Source organism: Vigna unguiculata, chromosome 11 (genome assembly GCF_004118075.2).
Source record: "Vigna unguiculata cultivar IT97K-499-35 chromosome 11, ASM411807v1, whole genome shotgun sequence".
NCBI classification, from domain to species: Eukaryota; Viridiplantae; Streptophyta; class Magnoliopsida; order Fabales; family Fabaceae; genus Vigna; species Vigna unguiculata.
Window position 1 is genome coordinate 1,410,609 of NC_040289.1, and position 17,868 is coordinate 1,428,476.

General features: G+C 33.4%; 4 protein-coding genes across 5 annotated transcripts; 3 read left to right on the top strand and 1 right to left on the bottom strand.

Moving 5' to 3' along the window:
• Nucleotides 1–318: 318 nt before the first annotated feature.
• On the bottom strand, nt 319–1,873 carry LOC114169387 (protein MAINTENANCE OF MERISTEMS-like). Its single transcript, XM_028054527.1, has 4 exons — nt 1,805–1,873; nt 1,097–1,726; nt 875–1,009; nt 319–786 (listed from the first exon to the last, which is right to left on the bottom strand). The coding sequence occupies exons 1-4, from the start codon at nt 1,871–1,873 to the stop codon at nt 319–321; spliced, it is 1,302 nt and encodes a 433-aa protein (XP_027910328.1).
• A 1,058-nt stretch (nt 1,874–2,931) lies between these two features.
• On the top strand, nt 2,932–6,112 carry LOC114168624 (trihelix transcription factor ASIL1-like). The gene is made up of 2 exons (XM_028053510.1): nt 2,932–3,936; nt 5,632–6,112. Exons 1-2 carry the CDS (start codon nt 3,325–3,327, stop codon nt 6,037–6,039), a joined length of 1,020 nt encoding a protein of 339 aa, XP_027909311.1. The 5' UTR covers nt 2,932–3,324; the 3' UTR covers nt 6,040–6,112.
• Nucleotides 6,113–9,084: 2,972 nt separating this feature from the next.
• LOC114168980 (nudix hydrolase 16, mitochondrial) lies at nt 9,085–13,419 on the top strand. The gene is made up of 4 exons (XM_028053985.1): nt 9,085–9,507; nt 11,002–11,110; nt 11,936–12,019; nt 12,978–13,419. The coding sequence occupies exons 1-4, from the start codon at nt 9,437–9,439 to the stop codon at nt 13,230–13,232; spliced, it is 519 nt and encodes a 172-aa protein (XP_027909786.1). The 5' UTR covers nt 9,085–9,436; the 3' UTR covers nt 13,233–13,419.
• A 1,860-nt stretch (nt 13,420–15,279) lies between these two features.
• LOC114168776 (mitochondrial inner membrane protease subunit 1-like) lies at nt 15,280–17,683 on the top strand. Of its 2 annotated transcripts, none has more exons than XM_028053718.1 (5): nt 15,280–15,464; nt 15,983–16,122; nt 16,191–16,463; nt 17,092–17,202; nt 17,310–17,683. In XM_028053718.1, the coding sequence occupies exons 2-5, from the start codon at nt 16,048–16,050 to the stop codon at nt 17,349–17,351; spliced, it is 501 nt and encodes a 166-aa protein (XP_027909519.1). In that variant the 5' UTR covers nt 15,280–15,464; nt 15,983–16,047; the 3' UTR covers nt 17,352–17,683. The 2 variants fall into 2 exon arrangements, with proteins under 2 accessions (XP_027909519.1, XP_027909520.1); XM_028053719.1 differs by having other exon boundaries at nt 15,290–15,464; nt 15,891–16,122.
• The last annotated feature ends 185 nt before the right edge of the window (nt 17,684–17,868 follow it).

Sequence of the window (17,868 nt, forward strand, 5' to 3'; positions counted from 1 at the left end):
GGGGAGTTACGTGTTTTTTTTTTTGTACGCATCCCTGATTGAGGTGAAGTTGACGTGTCTAGTCATTTTCATTAAAATGTTAGTCAGAAAAGCCATTCCCAAGTTATAACCATTGACGCAACTCATGCTCAATCCATATCATGCATTAATGATTAAATTCAACAATAAGGCAACAAAGTAAACATAACAAAGTAAAATAATATGTGTCATAAATAACATAACATGCCTTGCGGCTTGTTCAAACCTAATAAATAAACAAAATACACATCACACATCCACACTAGAGGTCAATTCATAACTACATCATCCCAATGTTTGTCATTTTCGTTTCGCATTTTTCTTATTCCCGTAAACAGAAAAAGGTGTTCTTGTCGCAACACTCTTGAACCGCCTTCGTGGTTGGGCCTTCATACGGTCATACATGTTGCTATGTTGACCACCGTCATCGTTTACAACAACTTCTTCATCCACATGCGGCTTAACAGGAGGGTGATCACACATTTCGTCGTCTTCATCACCGTCATCATCAAACACATCATCAGCACAACCATCATTTGGGGAGTCTTCATTTCCAACCTCACCCTCACATTTTGCAACCATTTCTTCTAATTCAGAAATTGAATGTTCCATACTAGCTATCTCACCTTCTTCATACTCCAGGAGACGAAGAACCTCTTCCTTCTCCTTTTTTTCTTCATTTCTGTACGCATTGCCAAATTGTTTAAATGCTTCTTTAACAACATCGTGACGAAGTTCTTCATCTGACACCGACACATCAACAACACACTGTACAAAAATACAAATTATTATAAACAAATTCCATCTACGTAAAATCAAACTAAAACAAACAACCTATTTTAAAGTCTGACCTCACCATTTTATTGTCAAATGATCTCATTATCACTTTGTCACCAACTTTGACATTCATCCAATGCAAAAGTCGAGGAAACTTGTTCATCCGACATGTCAACTTTGTGTTACACACAAGTAAATGATCAAATGACCATAACTGCAACAAATTAAATAAATAACAACGCCATCTTCACCACAATCAACAACAGTATTTAAGCACAATAAAAAAGAATATTGTAATTACCTGAAGCAAATAAACACAGCCCACAACATCTAAATGCTTTGCGGCTGACTCGTTCTTCAATCCCAATGAAGCAATGCACAAGCTACTAACCAAATACTCATACACTAATGTTCCCCAATTATATTTGCCGATGTTGTCAATATCATCAACTAGCTTAAAAATTATGGGGAAAACAATACCCTTTTTATTGGGCAACAAGAACTCTGATATCCCTAACAAAATGTAAATCCTGCAAAAGACTTCCACACCACCAACATCATAATCGTATTTCAAAAGATAGTGGTATATCAACTCCACAGTAACTGTTTGACCACCAAAAATATTCAAAGTGTCACTATCAGAAATGGTCTCATTTAAATCAATTCTTTCGCCCAAAACCCTCAAACCTAACCCCAAACAAACATCTAATAGATTAAATTCTACGACTTGCCCACCAATACGAAAACCTCCCCTTCTCTCAACCCAGTTGTAACATAACAGACTCAAAAGTTTCCTACTAATCTTCACCTTATCGGTTACCATGGGAAACCACCAAAATGGAGTGCCTTCAATATAGTTCTTCTGTTGCTCACTTAGTCTATTGTTTATAGCACCTACAAACTTCGTCTTGCAGAAATGACAAAATAAAATCTGGATAACATAACAACCAACTGAATGTCATTGATTATAATTGCACAACTATAACAACATGAATCAAGATTAACAAACCTTGTTCTCCTCCGACAAATAAACATGTCCATCACGATTATCGTCCATCTTGTAATCCTGCAACGCCATACACATTACACAGACAAAAAATGCGCATTAACCCATATCGCTGACAAGAAAAAATATCACCAACAACCACATCCACAGCCAACTATACACATCCTCTAGTGAATACGACAGAAAAACGTTACCTTTGTCGTCGACGACTTCTCTCCGGTAGCCCACCACTGTCGCACTGCCTGACAATGACCCACCACCCCCACAAACCCAAATGGTTGGCGGAATCACACTTACCCCCTTGTCTGTCTTCACTTTCTCACTTCCAAACCACCCCGGCCTCAGTCTCCCCCATTACCCTCTTCACTTTCTGACTTCGTCGCCTTCGTTAACTTCCCCTTCTCTCTCTAAAGTTAAGTTTCTCACCGCCGGAAAATCTTCGTCCACTGCACCCACAACCCTAAACCGCCTTCGTTAATTCTCCCTTCGCCTCACTTTCGAATTCTCTCTCTTCACAATGAAACTGCAGAACGGACCCTACTTCCCCCTCTTTTTCTCTTAACTTTCTCTCTCTAAAAGGTCATTTAACTTTTCCTTCTCTCCGCTGCTGCACGTGCGACTAACGTTTTTATTTTTTAAAAAATTAAAAAAAACCGTGACACGTCAGCTGTGTCAAATTCTTGTCAAATATTTTTGTTGGAATATCATTATCCTTTGTTGGATCGAAGGTTTACAATTTGGCCAAAAGTTATAACAATCGAGAGCTTACCACTTGGTAAAAAAGTTATTGTTGTTAGTCAAGACGCAACTCTTTTTATTTAAGAGCGTATGAGCCCAAGCGTCATGATTTAATTATGACTCGGCCCACCGATCTCCACCATAGGACAATTGCTATCACCCACAATAATTAGTCGATGTAAAACTTTCAAACAAAATAACTTTTCATTTTTTTATATTTTAAAATCATTGCCTCGTATTATAAAAGAAAATGCCTCGTGTTATAAAAGAAAATTATCAAATTTTATTCGTTAAATATTTTAATCTTACAAGTAAATAAGTTATATATTATGAATTGGGGGAAGAGGATGGTAGTGAGAGAAAGGGTGACAGAGGCACGTGAATGACCCACCACCACCACTCTTCTTACCATCTCTCATGTCTTGGTTGGCTTCATGTCAACGCTAACAGCCAAACAACTCAACCCAAGCAATAAAAACCCTACATTTCCCACTAACTTCACCCACAAACTAAGAAAACCAAAAACACCCCAACCCAAACCAAAGGTTAAGAAGTTAACATCATTAACTCTTTTGACAAAAGTGTTCCCTTTTTCCCCCTTTGCCTATTCTCCCACTAACCGTCATTTTTTTGCTTTGCCACATCGTAACACCACATCATCATCATCATCCTTAGATTCCAATGCTAGTGGTTTCCCTCACCCTATGATCATGTTGTGGGATAAAAATAAAAATAAAAATAAAAAAGTTTTAGACTTTTATTAGACTGGAGTGAAACAGCAAGAGATGATGATGATGATGGAGGAAGAGGAGAAAGAAGAAACAACCAACCACAACCTAGACAAAAACAAAAACCAAAACCAAAACCAAAACCAAAACCTTAACCTAGGACACAACAACTCTCTCCCGATCAAAGAAGAGAGTGGTTTCAGATCAAAGGGTTTCGGAGGTGGTGGTGGTGACAGAGTGAAGAGAGATGAATGGAGTGAAGGAGCAGTTTCAACCCTTCTTGAGGCCTACGAAGCCAAATGGGTGCTCAGAAACAGAGCCAAACTCAAAGGCCATGACTGGGAGGACGTGGCTCGGCACGTGTCGGCACGTGCCAACTGCACCAAGTCGCCGAAAACCTCCACACAGTGCAAGAACAAGGTGGAGTCGATGAAGAAGAGGTACAGATCAGAGTCTGCAACTGCAGAACATCCCTCCTCATGGCCTCTCTATTCGCGCCTCGATCTTCTTCTCAGGGGAACCGGCCCGCTCCTCCCCTCGCCGCCGCCGCCGCCGCCACCGCCGCCGCTCCCTGCGGTACTCCCGGCGCCACCCTCGCCGCCGTCAGAGCCACTTGCAGTTGTGCAGAACTCGCATGGATCCAATGGGGTTGATGATAAGCTTGTCAAGGTGAATTTTCAACGCACTGTTTTCTTTTGTTTCATTTGACGGAGTTGAACATGGATGAATAAGATAGTGATCATAATAGAGTAAAAAAAAAATTGTCGGTTAAAAATTAGTTTATGTTTTGCTTAATTTTTTTGGATAATTTCTCATGAACCAATAGGAAAAGAATATATAAAAGATGTTTTTCTTAATTTTTTTTTAAATTCGTATGTTTTTTGGTTTATTATATAATAAGAAATTATTTTTTAATTTTGCAGAAATATTTATGGAATAGAGGTTTTATTAAAAAATAAGTAGACTTATCTATCTTTTAACTATTATTTTATTATTGTCATAATTATATTTACTGATGAAGACTTAAATATTTTTATGAGATATGAGTAAAAATGATAAAAATTAATTGAAAGATACAAAAATTAGGCACATAGTTGATATTTGAGTATTAATAAATTAACATATTAAATTATAAACATTTAATTAATTATACATTATAAAGTGGTAGATAAATATAAAACGATAGAAATATATATGTAGATATTATATTTTATACACATTTTTATTTTATTGATAAAATTACTTTATATTTTTAGTTTTTCAATTAATTTTAAACTTATGTCATTTTTATTTATCATATTTATGTATATATTATATATATTTCATTTTTAATCGTATACTATATACACTTAAATAATAATCACACTTAAATAATAATCATTGTTTTATTCTATTAATTAGTATAATCACCCAAATATCTTGGATTATAATACTAAAATAATGATATAATTAGTTAAATAGTAAACATAAGTACTATATGTATAAGACATATTATATATGTATAATTTAAAAATAATAAAATAAAACCATTATTATTATTATTATTATTATAAATGATGCCTTAGTAAACATAAAGGCTTATATACACTTTTGTTAATTAATCTGAAGTAAACTCCTGACTAACACTAAAAGTGTTTTATTATTAACTATTATGTATTATGCATATGCATATATATTATAATAATTATTTTTTTTAGTGTTGTTGATATATGCATTACACAGTTTAGAATTTATTTTTATCTTTTATTGTTTGTATTGTTTTTTTTTAATCATTTCGTAATTTTTTTATAAAAATTAAATTGTTAAAAACTAATTTTGTATTTATTGGAATACGATTTAGTTTTGATTTTATCTTATTTATTTGTTGACCACTACTAACTTAAATAATTATGAAATTGTTATAGTTAAATAGATTTAATTTGATACAACTTATCAAATTTGATGCAGTTGTCGAGGATATATGTTAATAATGTATTTAATACATATTAAGAACAAAATTTAAATTGTTAATTTTGTATATCATGAAATTTTTCTTTCTTTTAAGAAAAGACTAATTAGGGAAAGATTATAATATACTTAACAAAGTATTTAATATATATATTAAGAACAAAATGTAAACTTTTGATTTTGCATACATGATGAGTTTTTTCTTTGTTCAAAGAGATTCATTATATAGAAATTATATATTTATATATATAAGTTTGATTCATGTAAGACATTAACATAATTTTTAACTAAAATCTTTAAAACATTGAGTTTATAATATTTTTTTCATACATGATGTTTAATTTTGTCATCTAATCCAATACAAGACATAGACTCACTTAAATTATTGTTGATATATTATATCCATATGATTAACAGGAAGATGTGTTAGCAGCAAAGTCTTGTGAACATGTATCTAGCAAGAATCCTTTGGACACAGACAGCAGCACTCCTGCACTTTACAGCAATAAGAAGGAAGAGATGAGATGTAACAAGAGGAAGAAGAAGGTGATTGAGAAGACAACAGCAGGGAGAAGAAGAAAAGAGTATATGGAGATAGCAGAAAGCTTAAGATGGTTAGCAGAAGCTATGATAAGGTCAGAAGAAGCAAGAATGGAGACAATGAAGGAGATAGAGAGAATGAGAGTTGAAGCTGAGGCCAAGAGAGGGGAAATGGATCTCAAGAGAACTCAAATAATTGCCAACACACAGTTAGAGATTGCTAGGATCTTTGCTACTGTCAACAACAAACCTCTTGATTCATCTCTCAGGATTGGAAGGAGTTAACATCTCAAATAAATCATCTTTTTCTTGTAACTGCACATAAACACAACGAATAATAATGTTATTTATGATTCTCTTATCCGATAGTTTCACATCGTTTAAAAGTCGAAATTTAAAGTGATTTACATATTATTTTTTTTCTTTCATTTTTAGAGACGATTTTTAAAGATAAAACTGTACTGAAACACATCTTTTGAAAAGAAAAATACTTCAGATATATAATGATCCACAACGATTTCTTCTTTGAGAACATGGTGTAGAAGATGTTGGTGTACATATATTATTATTTTGAGCTTTATAGTTATTTCAATTATTTTGCTTCTTTCAACTTAAAATCTTTCTTCGTACAAAAATAATAAAACGTGAAAGACAGTAGATAAAAACAAATCTGGTTTGTTACGGCTTGGCCCGTTTTATTTATTTGTTATACATTTGTTTTTGTACCCCTCGACTTCTATCTGCACCTCTCATTTATTTTGGAATATCAATGAAAAGGTGTGAAGTAAATAGTAGAAGTAATAATGATTAGTGAAAAAAAAAGGAAGATTTGTAAAGGAAGAAAAATAAAGGAAAAGTATCATAAACAAGAATTTGAGTTAGCCCAAGCTATTGCCCTTTGTGCACCCCTCACTTTTAGATTTCTTTTCAGAAAGAAAAATGATAGTGACACACTAAACTCTACAATACTGTATTTATTTTATTTAATTTTGAATTAAAGTACACATTGGGTAAGGGAATGGTTCGAAACAAATAAGTGTTCGAACAAAAGCGGTTTTACGAAAAGCTTTGTAGTTTCAACCGACATCTTCTTCTTCTTCTTCAACTTGTGGAGAAAGAATTGAACTCTTTTTTCTTTGAAAACTCATTTCATTCTTCGTTTCCCTTCTTGGTTTTTCTGTGTTGTTGTTGGTCTTAATGGTGTGTGTATACCTATTGGACGAAAGTGTCGTTGGTTCGTCATCCGTAACCATTGACGTGGAAATGAGCCATTTTTTTTGGAACCACTCTCATGGAAAAGTTGTTAAATCTTGTGGAAGCTTGATTTCCTTGTAAGTTTTGAAATCCCTAAACCTAAATTAAATTTTTTGGGTCTGCTTTGAATTGGGTTTTTTGTCGTTGCTATTTTTTGAGCCATTCAAAAAGTGTTCCACATGAGTCCTATTTCTCACTTGTTGCGCCCTAACTAAAATGTGACATTACTTACTTAAGTTATCCGTTGACCACAATATATGTTAACCCAGGTGATAATAATTGCCAACCCCTGTTATTGAAATTGCACTTTTGCGAAGGTTGTGAACAAAGCCCACATACTTTTCCTAGGTAGCGTACCTACTATCTAGTGTTAAGCACTCAAAAAGCACATTCACCAAAAATTACTACGTGGGAACGATTACATTCGTTCCCACAACATCTGTTAAGTCCTCAGCAAATAACTGCTAACCTATGTCCAATGATTTGCACGTAAGAAAAAGTGTACAAAGAGCTCAAGCTTGGTGGTGTAATGATTTGGGTCTTCATCACTGAAGTTGATGTCTTGGTTCTCAACGTGTTCCACTTGACTCTTACTTCATACCTTGTGTGCCTGAACTAAAAATCATTGCAGACTGAATTAAAAATCACTTTTTACTTGACCAATCAAGCTTCCATGTACAAATCACATAGTGTGGCTTTGCACTTATTTTCCCAGTGATTTGCCTATGCTTTCCTCACTTAATTTATATGATTTTAAAATTACAAATTACATTTTTAATTAATAAAATGAAGCTTCCATGTACACAATAATGGGTAGGAGGGACAACTGTTAGCAAATAAATTTTAAAAAATATTTGGATAATGAGGTGCAAATCACATGCAATGGATTAACATTTTTTAAGTAGTGCTTTGCAAATGTACAGAATAATATGCAAAGCACTGCCTAAAAAAAGTGCTAACCCACTATGATTTGCACCTGCAAATTGTTTACTCGTCCAACCTACGATGGGATGACTTGCAATTTTTGGTATATGTTTTTTTTTTTTGTGACGGACCATTCGACTAAACTAATTTTTGTCGGGTCAAAACAGTTCGAGGTGCTGTTTAACCACCTGCAATTTTAAACAAGAAAAAAATCAAGGAGATTTAATATAAAAATAAACATTTTACATATAAAAATGGTTTATTGTCGTTTGGTATGTTTTTGATATTACGATATTCGTTTTGAAAATAAAAAATCTTTTAGTTATTCTTTACACTATAATTAATATTAGGGTTAAATATGTTTTTAGTCTCTAACGGATAACTGTGAATTTAATTTTTTTTAGCCAACATTGAACTGAAGATGTGTAACAATTCAAATGTTATTATGAGATACAAAACGTGTTTACAACTTTAGATAAGCTTAACACAATTTGATGATTTGATTAAAAGACTAAATTCACACATATCTATAATTAGAGAACTAAATTGGACTTAAATTTTAAATATAAACTAATTCTAATTTTCACTAATATTTAAAGAATAAAAAAAATATTTAACTCTTAATAATATGATGTATTTATTCGTAAGTGTAGCATGATTCGAATGATGGTGATATCATTAATAAATACTTCTAACTATATGATTAAAAAAAATATATTCACTTATTTGACCGTCGCAACTTTTCTTTATACTATACAAACTCAATTGTCAATTATTTTAATTAAAATAAGAATTATCATTTTGTTCAAAAATCCCAAATGTACTCAAGTCATATAAATATTATTCCATGGTTCAACCACCAAGATTTTCATTTTTTTTTTTCTTTTTTAACTTTTAAAAAATAAAAGGACAAAAAAGAGGACCCTACAAAATCCTCTCACTAATGCCAAAACAAACATCCTTCTCCATCCGCTGACTTCTTCAACCGCATTCCAATCTGATACCTCGCGGACCACACCCCACCGCAACACCCACCCTATCATGTTCCTCCTTTCTGCTGCTCAAACCACAAATGTCAACGTGTCGTGATTCCATTGGAAGAACCCATGGTCCCCGCAGCAGGGGATACGCTGACACTGGCTACAAAAATAGGCCCCACATGTTGACCACGCTCCACGTGACTTTGACCCTCTGTATCGATCCGTTCGAAGCGCTTTTCGTTTCGTTTCGCTTCGCTTCATTTGGATCAATTCGTTTGCGTTTAGATTTCATTTCCGTTTTCACTTTCTTTTTCGTATGCGTTTTTCACTCTCTCTTTCTCTCTCTCTCCCTCCGAAAACCAAACCCTAAGATTAGAAGAACAGGAAGAGGCACGAACGATGCTTGGCGAATAGATCGTGATCTGGTGCGGGTGCGGGTGCGGGCGCGATCAGAGAAGGAACGGTGCATTCTCATTGCAATGGCGAAGGATTTGTTCCAGAATTGATTGGGGGGAATCGCTATTATGTCTGAATTGGTGGCGCGTACGGGGCGGCATCAGCAGCGCTACGAGAACGGTTATCGTCTTGTTGCTGGGTAAAACGACGCATTTTCACGTTCTTCCCTTTTGCATCGTCTTCTCGTTTCGTTTCTTTGAACAAATTGTTGGTGAAAAAATAAATAATAAATGTCGTTTTCGAACGGACGCGAGGGAATATTGTTATGTTTTTTTTTTTTTTTGTTTGGTTTAGTTGAGAAATTGCGATGGTGACTGGATGGTCGTGATGCTCTGATGTTAATTTTTTTTGTTAACACTGTTTTTGTTTATATTTACTATTTGTTTTGGATAGATTTTTATAATTATTTGTCTTTATTGATGTTGATATTCATGCATGTCAAGGAACATTGTATGGTGAGTTGATCTTGATCACTTACATTACGATCGCAGTTATGTGAAGTTTTTTCAAATGGCAGGAAATTGCACAGTTTGGCCACAATTTTTTTCGAAAACCTTTTGACCGTTTTTAAAACCTGTTTTTTATTGATCATTCATGTGCGATAGAGTAGAAAAAAAGTGGGTTTTAATATAGAATTAAATAATGTATTGTAATGACGGTGTTTTCTGTAATAGTGTTAAACTAATGGGATTTTGGAAGATCTTTTAATAGATTGAGACATGGGTCTTTTTATTCCGTTTTGGTATGGATTAGCGTGTTTTTGTAGCAAAATACATTGATTTTGAAGGAATTGGTTATGAAGCACGTGGATTTAAAGACAGAAGTATAGTTTTGCTACAGGGGATACTGAACTAATTTAAAAAAATGAACAAGTTTTATTTTGGTGCTTTGACTTAATGTGCCTGTTGTAGTACGCCAAAATTATTTGGTAACTGTAGGTTGACTTTTGAGATACTTTTCAAGTTTTTTAAGTTTGAAACAATTAAACTTTGGTCTTCATAATGGTTTATTTTGTGCATATAATAATTTAGCTTGTGCATTTTTTGGTGATTGCTTGGAAAGTTAAATGATTATGGAGATAATGCTAAATCATGAATCTCATGCATACGGAACTTTGCACATTAGCGATGCATGGAATCCCCGAAATTTGATAGGATTTAATGATGTTAATTTTTTGTTGACATTGAATGTTTATATTTTCCTTAACATTTTAGTATTTTTTAGTTTCGGCTGTGCCATAAAATCATTTGTTTTTTTTTGTTTGATTGAAATTTTTAATCTTGTCTCTTTCACATGAATGTTGTAGGTTTTAAGATTGTTTCTTGTTTGGCATCATGCAGGCTATATCAGCTTGACTAATCCAAATATCTCACTGTAAATTAATTTAAAATTTTAATGCAATCTGATAATGTAGTAGTAACAATATGAATTTTGTCTTCGAAGCTTAATGTGGGAAAATGTTGAAGATATCTGCTGACTAATAATTAGCCTTTTAATTGAGCAGCTTTGATTACAGCAATGGACGATTTTGGGCTAGGAATTGCTATTTTTATATTCAATGAACTTGTATATATTATGTAAGTATGTATGTATTACCGAACGATCTGACTTGAAGATGCTCATTGGGTTTCAGGTGTGTTCCATTTAGATATAAAAGTTCTAATGGTGACTCCAGTTCCGAGAAGATTGTTCAAGTGCTTATGATTAATTCACCAAGTGGACCTGGTCTTTTGTTTCCAAAGGTATATTGTTCGGAGCAGGTCGATTGGGTGGTGTCTGCTACTAATCTCTTTTTTTGAATTGACTGATCGTAGGAGATTAAGGATTTTGGGGCTCCTGGTTAAGGTTACAAGGTTTTGACAAAAAGCATTATCTTTTGGCCTACATTTACTCTAGGATCTTTCCTCTGAAAGGATTTGTTTATAGAAAATATTGACATGTATATTGAAAAGCCATAATTTGAATGAGAGAATTGAATTGAATGTTATTATATGCATGATTGTTATGCAGATTATATATAGTCTACTTACAGTTCAACATCCATAGACGCTATATTCTAATACATACAAATAATGGGGACTTTTTTTTTTATCTCAGTGGTTCAGGTTCTGTTCCAACTTTTATGCACATTGTTCATTGATGAATAAAATAGTTTTTTATCTGTTTGGACGAGATGGTAAAATCACTAAGATTCCGTTCTCAAGACTTGCATTTTGTGTATGGGAAATTATTTCTCTATATTTCTCTGGATTTAAGTTATACAAAAAGTTAGGTACCATTTGTTGAAGATACGATGACTATTTTTCAGTCCCCTCTGTAAATTAGACCTTATTGTAAAATTTTGTTATATATTCTGAACATGTTGATATTATATGATAAATATATTGCTGCCTGCCTCACAGTAAATTGACTGCAACTTAGCCCTCTGTTTAAAATGATTTCTGCTACTTAATTTTGTATTGTTGTGTAATATAATCTGGTTGAGATCATTAGTGCATTGCTTTCTGAAAGAACTTTTCATGGACATCTAGTTTCTGATTATTGTGATATCCTTTTTCCATTAAAAGGGAGGTTGGGAGAATGACGAAACTGTTGAGGAGGCAGCTGCAAGGGAAGCTGTAGAAGAAGCAGGAGTTAGAGGAGACCTAATGGTGAAAATCTTATCTACTGTAGCATTTATATTTTTGAGGTTCTGTATAGTTACTGAGCGTATGCAATATCTTAAAAAGACTGTTTCATCTGTATGCTTTAATGGTTTCATAGTAGGAATCTAGGATCACATAGTTGGATATGGCCTTCTTAGTTGTTTATAGTGGGAATCTAGGAAGCTTGTGTGTAAATCATATCATTTTTGTGTTAATTATGTTGCTATGAGTTGGAGTCTTGGTCACTGCTGATAATTGCAGTGAAGGTTTGCTCTAAGTATGTTTGCAACTTTTGCATCTGAGTGAGAACGCATGAGGCCAAAATATCATTTAAATTTGGTTGAATGACTCTAAACTATGTTTAGATCAAATGTATGGACTTGAGTCCACTTTGAAGTATGGGATGATGTGAGGTTTATAAGGCCTTGTGCTCTCCAATTTATATAGCCAAGTTTTGTGGTGTGGTTCTCCCAAGGATCTTATCAATTGCTTACAGAGTTGTCCTCCGTGTATCAAAGGGGTGTGGGTAGTGATATTGGCGTTTTTGTGTTAACCCAGGACTAGTGAAAGGAGGGACAAGGTGGTTGGTGTTAGGATCTAGTTACGAGGTTGGGGACTTGAGTCACTCATCCTGGTGGGGGGCCTTGGGCTCTCCACTACAATAGTTAGCTTTTGTGATGTTTTCTCAGTGTTCATATCCTATTAGCATTTAATTTATGTATGCCTTCATTTCTTAGAATTTAGCAGAAGTGATAGATATTACATGGTTTTGGTTCATATATTTTTGTTTCGGTGTGCTGCTGATCCCGTAATTATCTTATTATTGACCCCTGATATTTGTACTTGGTTTGTAATATTTTAACGGCAAACAATGCTGATCAATATTTATACATTGGCTTATGATCTTGTCATTTCGATGTATGTTGCTAAGCGATTGTTGATGCCGATGTTTATTGGATGTCAGGATTTTCTTGGATATTATGAGTTTAGGAGTAAGACCCATCAAGACGAGTTTAGTCCCGAAGGTTTATGTAGAGCAGCAATGTTTGCATTGTTTGTGAAGGAGGAACTTGAGTTATGGCCCGAGCAAAGCACCAGAAATCGGAGTTGGCTAGATGTGTCGGAGGCACTTGAAAGCCTCCGGCATGCATGGATGAGGGACGCCCTGGAATGCTTCTGTAAATGGCACGAGGATAAGTTGAATGAAATGAAAGGATGAGATGAATTGGCTTATACCGCATTTAAGGGATTGCATCTTTGTGATAATAACATTTTCTCTTGGGGGTATTACTTTAGGACAGATAACTCTAAATCAGAATCGCATAGTTATAATTTCGGGTATGTGGATTGATCTCTGATTCTTTTATTTCAGAGATTCTTAAAATTGGATTTTAGTTGATACTTGAGATGCTCTTTCACCTTGTTTTGATTCTTTTACCTTTGTTCATATTGTTAGCCCCTACATCCTTACCTTACATTATGGTTAACAACGAATATAATCTTTAGGTTTATGCACTTTTCTTCAGCACTATTTTCAGGAAATTCATGTAACATCTTAGTTTCATTCTCTATTTAGCAATGCATCTAAAATCTGCTAGCAATACTTCTCAATATATATTCTGAAACTCTGATTAATTTATTAGAAACAGTCAATTTTTAGATATCTGGACGAGTGTTATTAACATCTTTCTTGGAAGACATTTAGAAAGGAATTTGTGTTTAAAAAAGGATATTTTACTAAAATTGGTGTCAGGATAAGTAATGAGCATCGCGTTTGTGATGTATTAGACTCGCTCATTGCTGCAGGAGGAAACAATAATTTAAATATATCAGTTGCATTTCTACAATTATTACTCCGTTACTTGATAAATTTGTTATTGGTGAAATCACGTGAAATGAAATAGAAATTGTTCAAACACTTCACTTTTGTTGAACTGAAAGTTAAGTGTGAGTAATTGAAGACACTGCATATGGAGCAAATTCTATTCAAGGATTATCCAACTGTTCAATGACAGGGGTTCTGTCTGAAACTCATTTCTTTATAAGGAATGTTATGTATTCTCTCACCGTATAATGCTTGAATCCGTACATGTTATCAGGAAATGTGTATATGGTTTTCAATTCGTATAATGTGTATATGGTTAAAAGAAGGAATTAAATTGAATTTAAAAAAAAAATTGAAATACTAAATTGAATCAAAAAATAATAAAGTAATCAAAATTAATCATATCAATAAATTAAATTACTAAATTATTAATTAAGTCTAAAATCAAATATAATTACTAATATCTTTACATATTAGTTGAATGTGGTTAGAAAATGAATATCATATAACATCTATTCAATTCATGGGGTTTAAAGTAAGAAAGGAGGGAGAGAAATGGCAGTATATATATACATATCAAAACAAAGCATTCTTGTTGTTGATAGACTCAAAGTTTAAGCACTTTACAATGTTACTGCAAAGGATTCGCTACTAACACTAACGACCCCCTGAACTTTGGCTCACTACCAATTAGGAGTTAGAATGAGTGGTGAAGTTTCATTTGTAAAACTTCATCCTCAGCAATTTTAGTACAATCTAGAAACTGTCATTGAAAACATTCTAGTTTCAGTCAAGAGGCACTCAAGAGTGCTACAGTGAAATGTAAGATAAGAAAAACTAGATAAATATAAACTCACATTGGTAGCAGAGATTTGCTCAAACTTATAAAATTGATCATGAAGAAATATTTTCTTTTGTTGCAAATGTTTTTTTTATAAGACTTTATTAGAAGAGATATACATGGATATTTTTTTCTGGATTTGAAACGTGGTATTTTTTTTTATGAAGAATCTCTTTTATGATCTTAATGAATCTTCAAGATTATACTATTTGCATATATGGAAGACATGATTATTGGAATATGATGAAATAGATAAATTAGTTTTAGAGAAAAAGATGACAGTTTAAATTGAAATGAAAAACTTGTAAAAGCTCAAGTATTTTCTTAAAATAAATATCGTTTAATTTGTAAAGGGAATTTTTATCTTCCAAATAAAATAGCTATTTGATCTAATCTAAAATAAGTTTTTATTGGACACAAACAATAATAAAATTAAAATAATATTATTTTTTAAAAAACATATATTATAACTTTTACATAAACATTTACATCTAAAATTAAATCAATTTCTTAAATATAAATTAAATTTTTGAATACACACTATTTTTTTTTTAAAGTATATTATGCTCGTTTAAAGATATGTACTTCACTTTACCATTCCAGTACAATTTATTTTGAAGGGATTGGGTCTCCCTTTTATTATTCTTCCCCTTTTACATCTCCAATTGCAGCAAGGAGCAGGGTGGTTCCATCAACTTCTTTTCAGTCCTGATTCTCCCCAAATTGAAACCCTAACCTGGTGCTTCCGAGAAATTGAAACGCAACCCTTGCCACTCCCACACCAGGTCACTCCTTTCCCCTTTTGTTGTGTGATTAATTTAATTCATATTTTATGCTTGATGGGATTGAAAGACGATAGTGCTATTGTTGCTGTTGTTTCTCCTCAAGTGTTTTTTTCAACTAAGGATACCGTGTTAGAATGTTGATTGTGAATCACTCGGGTTAATTTTTGAATCCTTAACTGTAGCATTCCGGAAGATCATTCCAACGAACTCTTTAAATCCTTTTGAATTATCAAATTTTGAATTTGTTTGGATAGTGAAAGAAATGCAACATATTTTTTTAGTGGTAAAAGTGGTTATTTATCGTGATCTAAAAGTTAGGGTTAGAAACTAGAAAGTAGAAACCAGCAACCACATGGCATTACTGATCCAAGATATTGAAAGGGCTAAGAAAATGGTATATTTTTCTGTTTGGACCCGTCTTTGCAGAGCTTATTGCTTCTGGCCGTTTCAACACCATGCTCTCAGCTTTTCCCCTTCACTCACATCTGACAACTATTTGGTTTACTAATGGTGAACAGAGCTCTTGCTTTGCACAAAGGGTGACAATATTTGGGTTCTGTACCAGAAGATTAAAAGTGCAGTGATGACATTGGGGTCTATATTTAAGGGCTTGTGTTATATACATGTTGTCAAGACCTATCTGATCAACCCTTTAGCGGTAAGCCTGATTTCTGTGTCTATCGTCTTAAATTATACTTTTGTAAGTAACCATTTCCAATGCTGCAGACCTTTGGTCCTAGCATGGTTCCTACAATCGATTCGACACCAAGTGTGTTCTTGTCTGAAAAGATCTCAACCCGATTTGGTAAAGTTGATCGTGGAGATATTGTAGTCTTGTGCGACCCTCAAAAACCTGCACACTTTCTGACCAAACGTGTGATTGGATTGGAGGGTGATAGGATTACATACAGTACCAATCCAGAGACCAAGGACTTGGTGGATGATAATTTTACACACATTTCATATCCTGAGAACAATGATATGCCTAAGACGGTTGTGGTATGGTCAATTTCTTCTTATAAATTAAAGTCCCATTTTTATTTTATCATTTTGATTATGGGATGACTGCTAACTGGGATCCTAGCTTCTGTTGAATTGTTAACATTAGAATTAGTTTTATTTATTTGTTTATGATGATTTGACAAAAATCCCTGATTTTTAGGTGTTAGATAGTTGCTTGCTTCCTAGTTTATCTCCTCGACAGTATAGACTTATAGAACGTGGATTGCAATATGTTATTCTCTCTTGTACAGGTTACACAAACCCATATCAGTTTTTTTAAATAAGAATGGATATTTCTCTACTCTCTCAATAATACTATGATAGCTTTTTCACATTAAGAGTGGGCTTGATCTCTGATAACTTCTATTCTATTTAGATATTTGATAGCTTTTTGGTGTAGAGAATTTTGTCATTAATCCACTTTTCCATTGTTGTATGTGTTTTGGAGATTCCATGGTTAAAGTATACCTTTTTCACATTAAGAATGGGCTTGGTCTCTGATAACTTCTATTCTATTTAGATATTTGATAGCTTTTTGGTGTAGAGAATTTGGTCATTAATCCACTTTTCCATTACTGTATGTGTTTTTGAGATTCCATGGTTAAAGTATACCTTCCCTGTACAGGTTCCAAAGGGTAGCGTTTGGGTAGAGGGAGATAACAAGTATGACAGCCGTGATTCTAGAAAATTTGGTCCTATTCCTTATGGTCTTATTTACGGCAAGATATTCTGGAGGGTAAGTTTTTGTATGATGTGATGACTCACCACACAGGCTTTCTCTTCCTGTTTCATCCTTTTTTTCTTTTCACACTTTTCCCTAATCTTTTGATGTTTGGTCTGTAGATATACCCGTTTCAATATTTTGGACCTTTCTGGAATAAATGATCTGAAGCAAAGTATTCAATCATGGAAGCTACGATCTTTTGCAACATGACTCTGTTTAAATTTGAAATGCAAAACCCTATCTATTTGGACTCAATAGTTTATTACATAGAATTGTGCATTTTACTCACCAAATATTCATATTCAAATTGCTACATTTTGCATTCTGTTACTCATAAATGTGGATCCAACGGTTGTTAATCCTATTGGAAACCTATTGTCTTTTCGAAGAAGGTTCTTCGACTAAGGATTTTATATTATATTTGCCCAGCACATTGCTTATATATAAAATGGTTGTTGATGGATGAACACTTCTACCCATCACTTTTTTCTTATAAAATGTATCTTATATATTACACAATTTTAAAGTGTAAATGCGTAGTTACATAGAAGGTTGTAATAAGTCTCATTTAAAAATTTAAAAAAATAGTTAACAAATTAATATTATATATACACATCACTAGGATATTAAAAATAAAAGCCACCTGCAACAACTTACCTATTTTTATCTTTTGAAAAA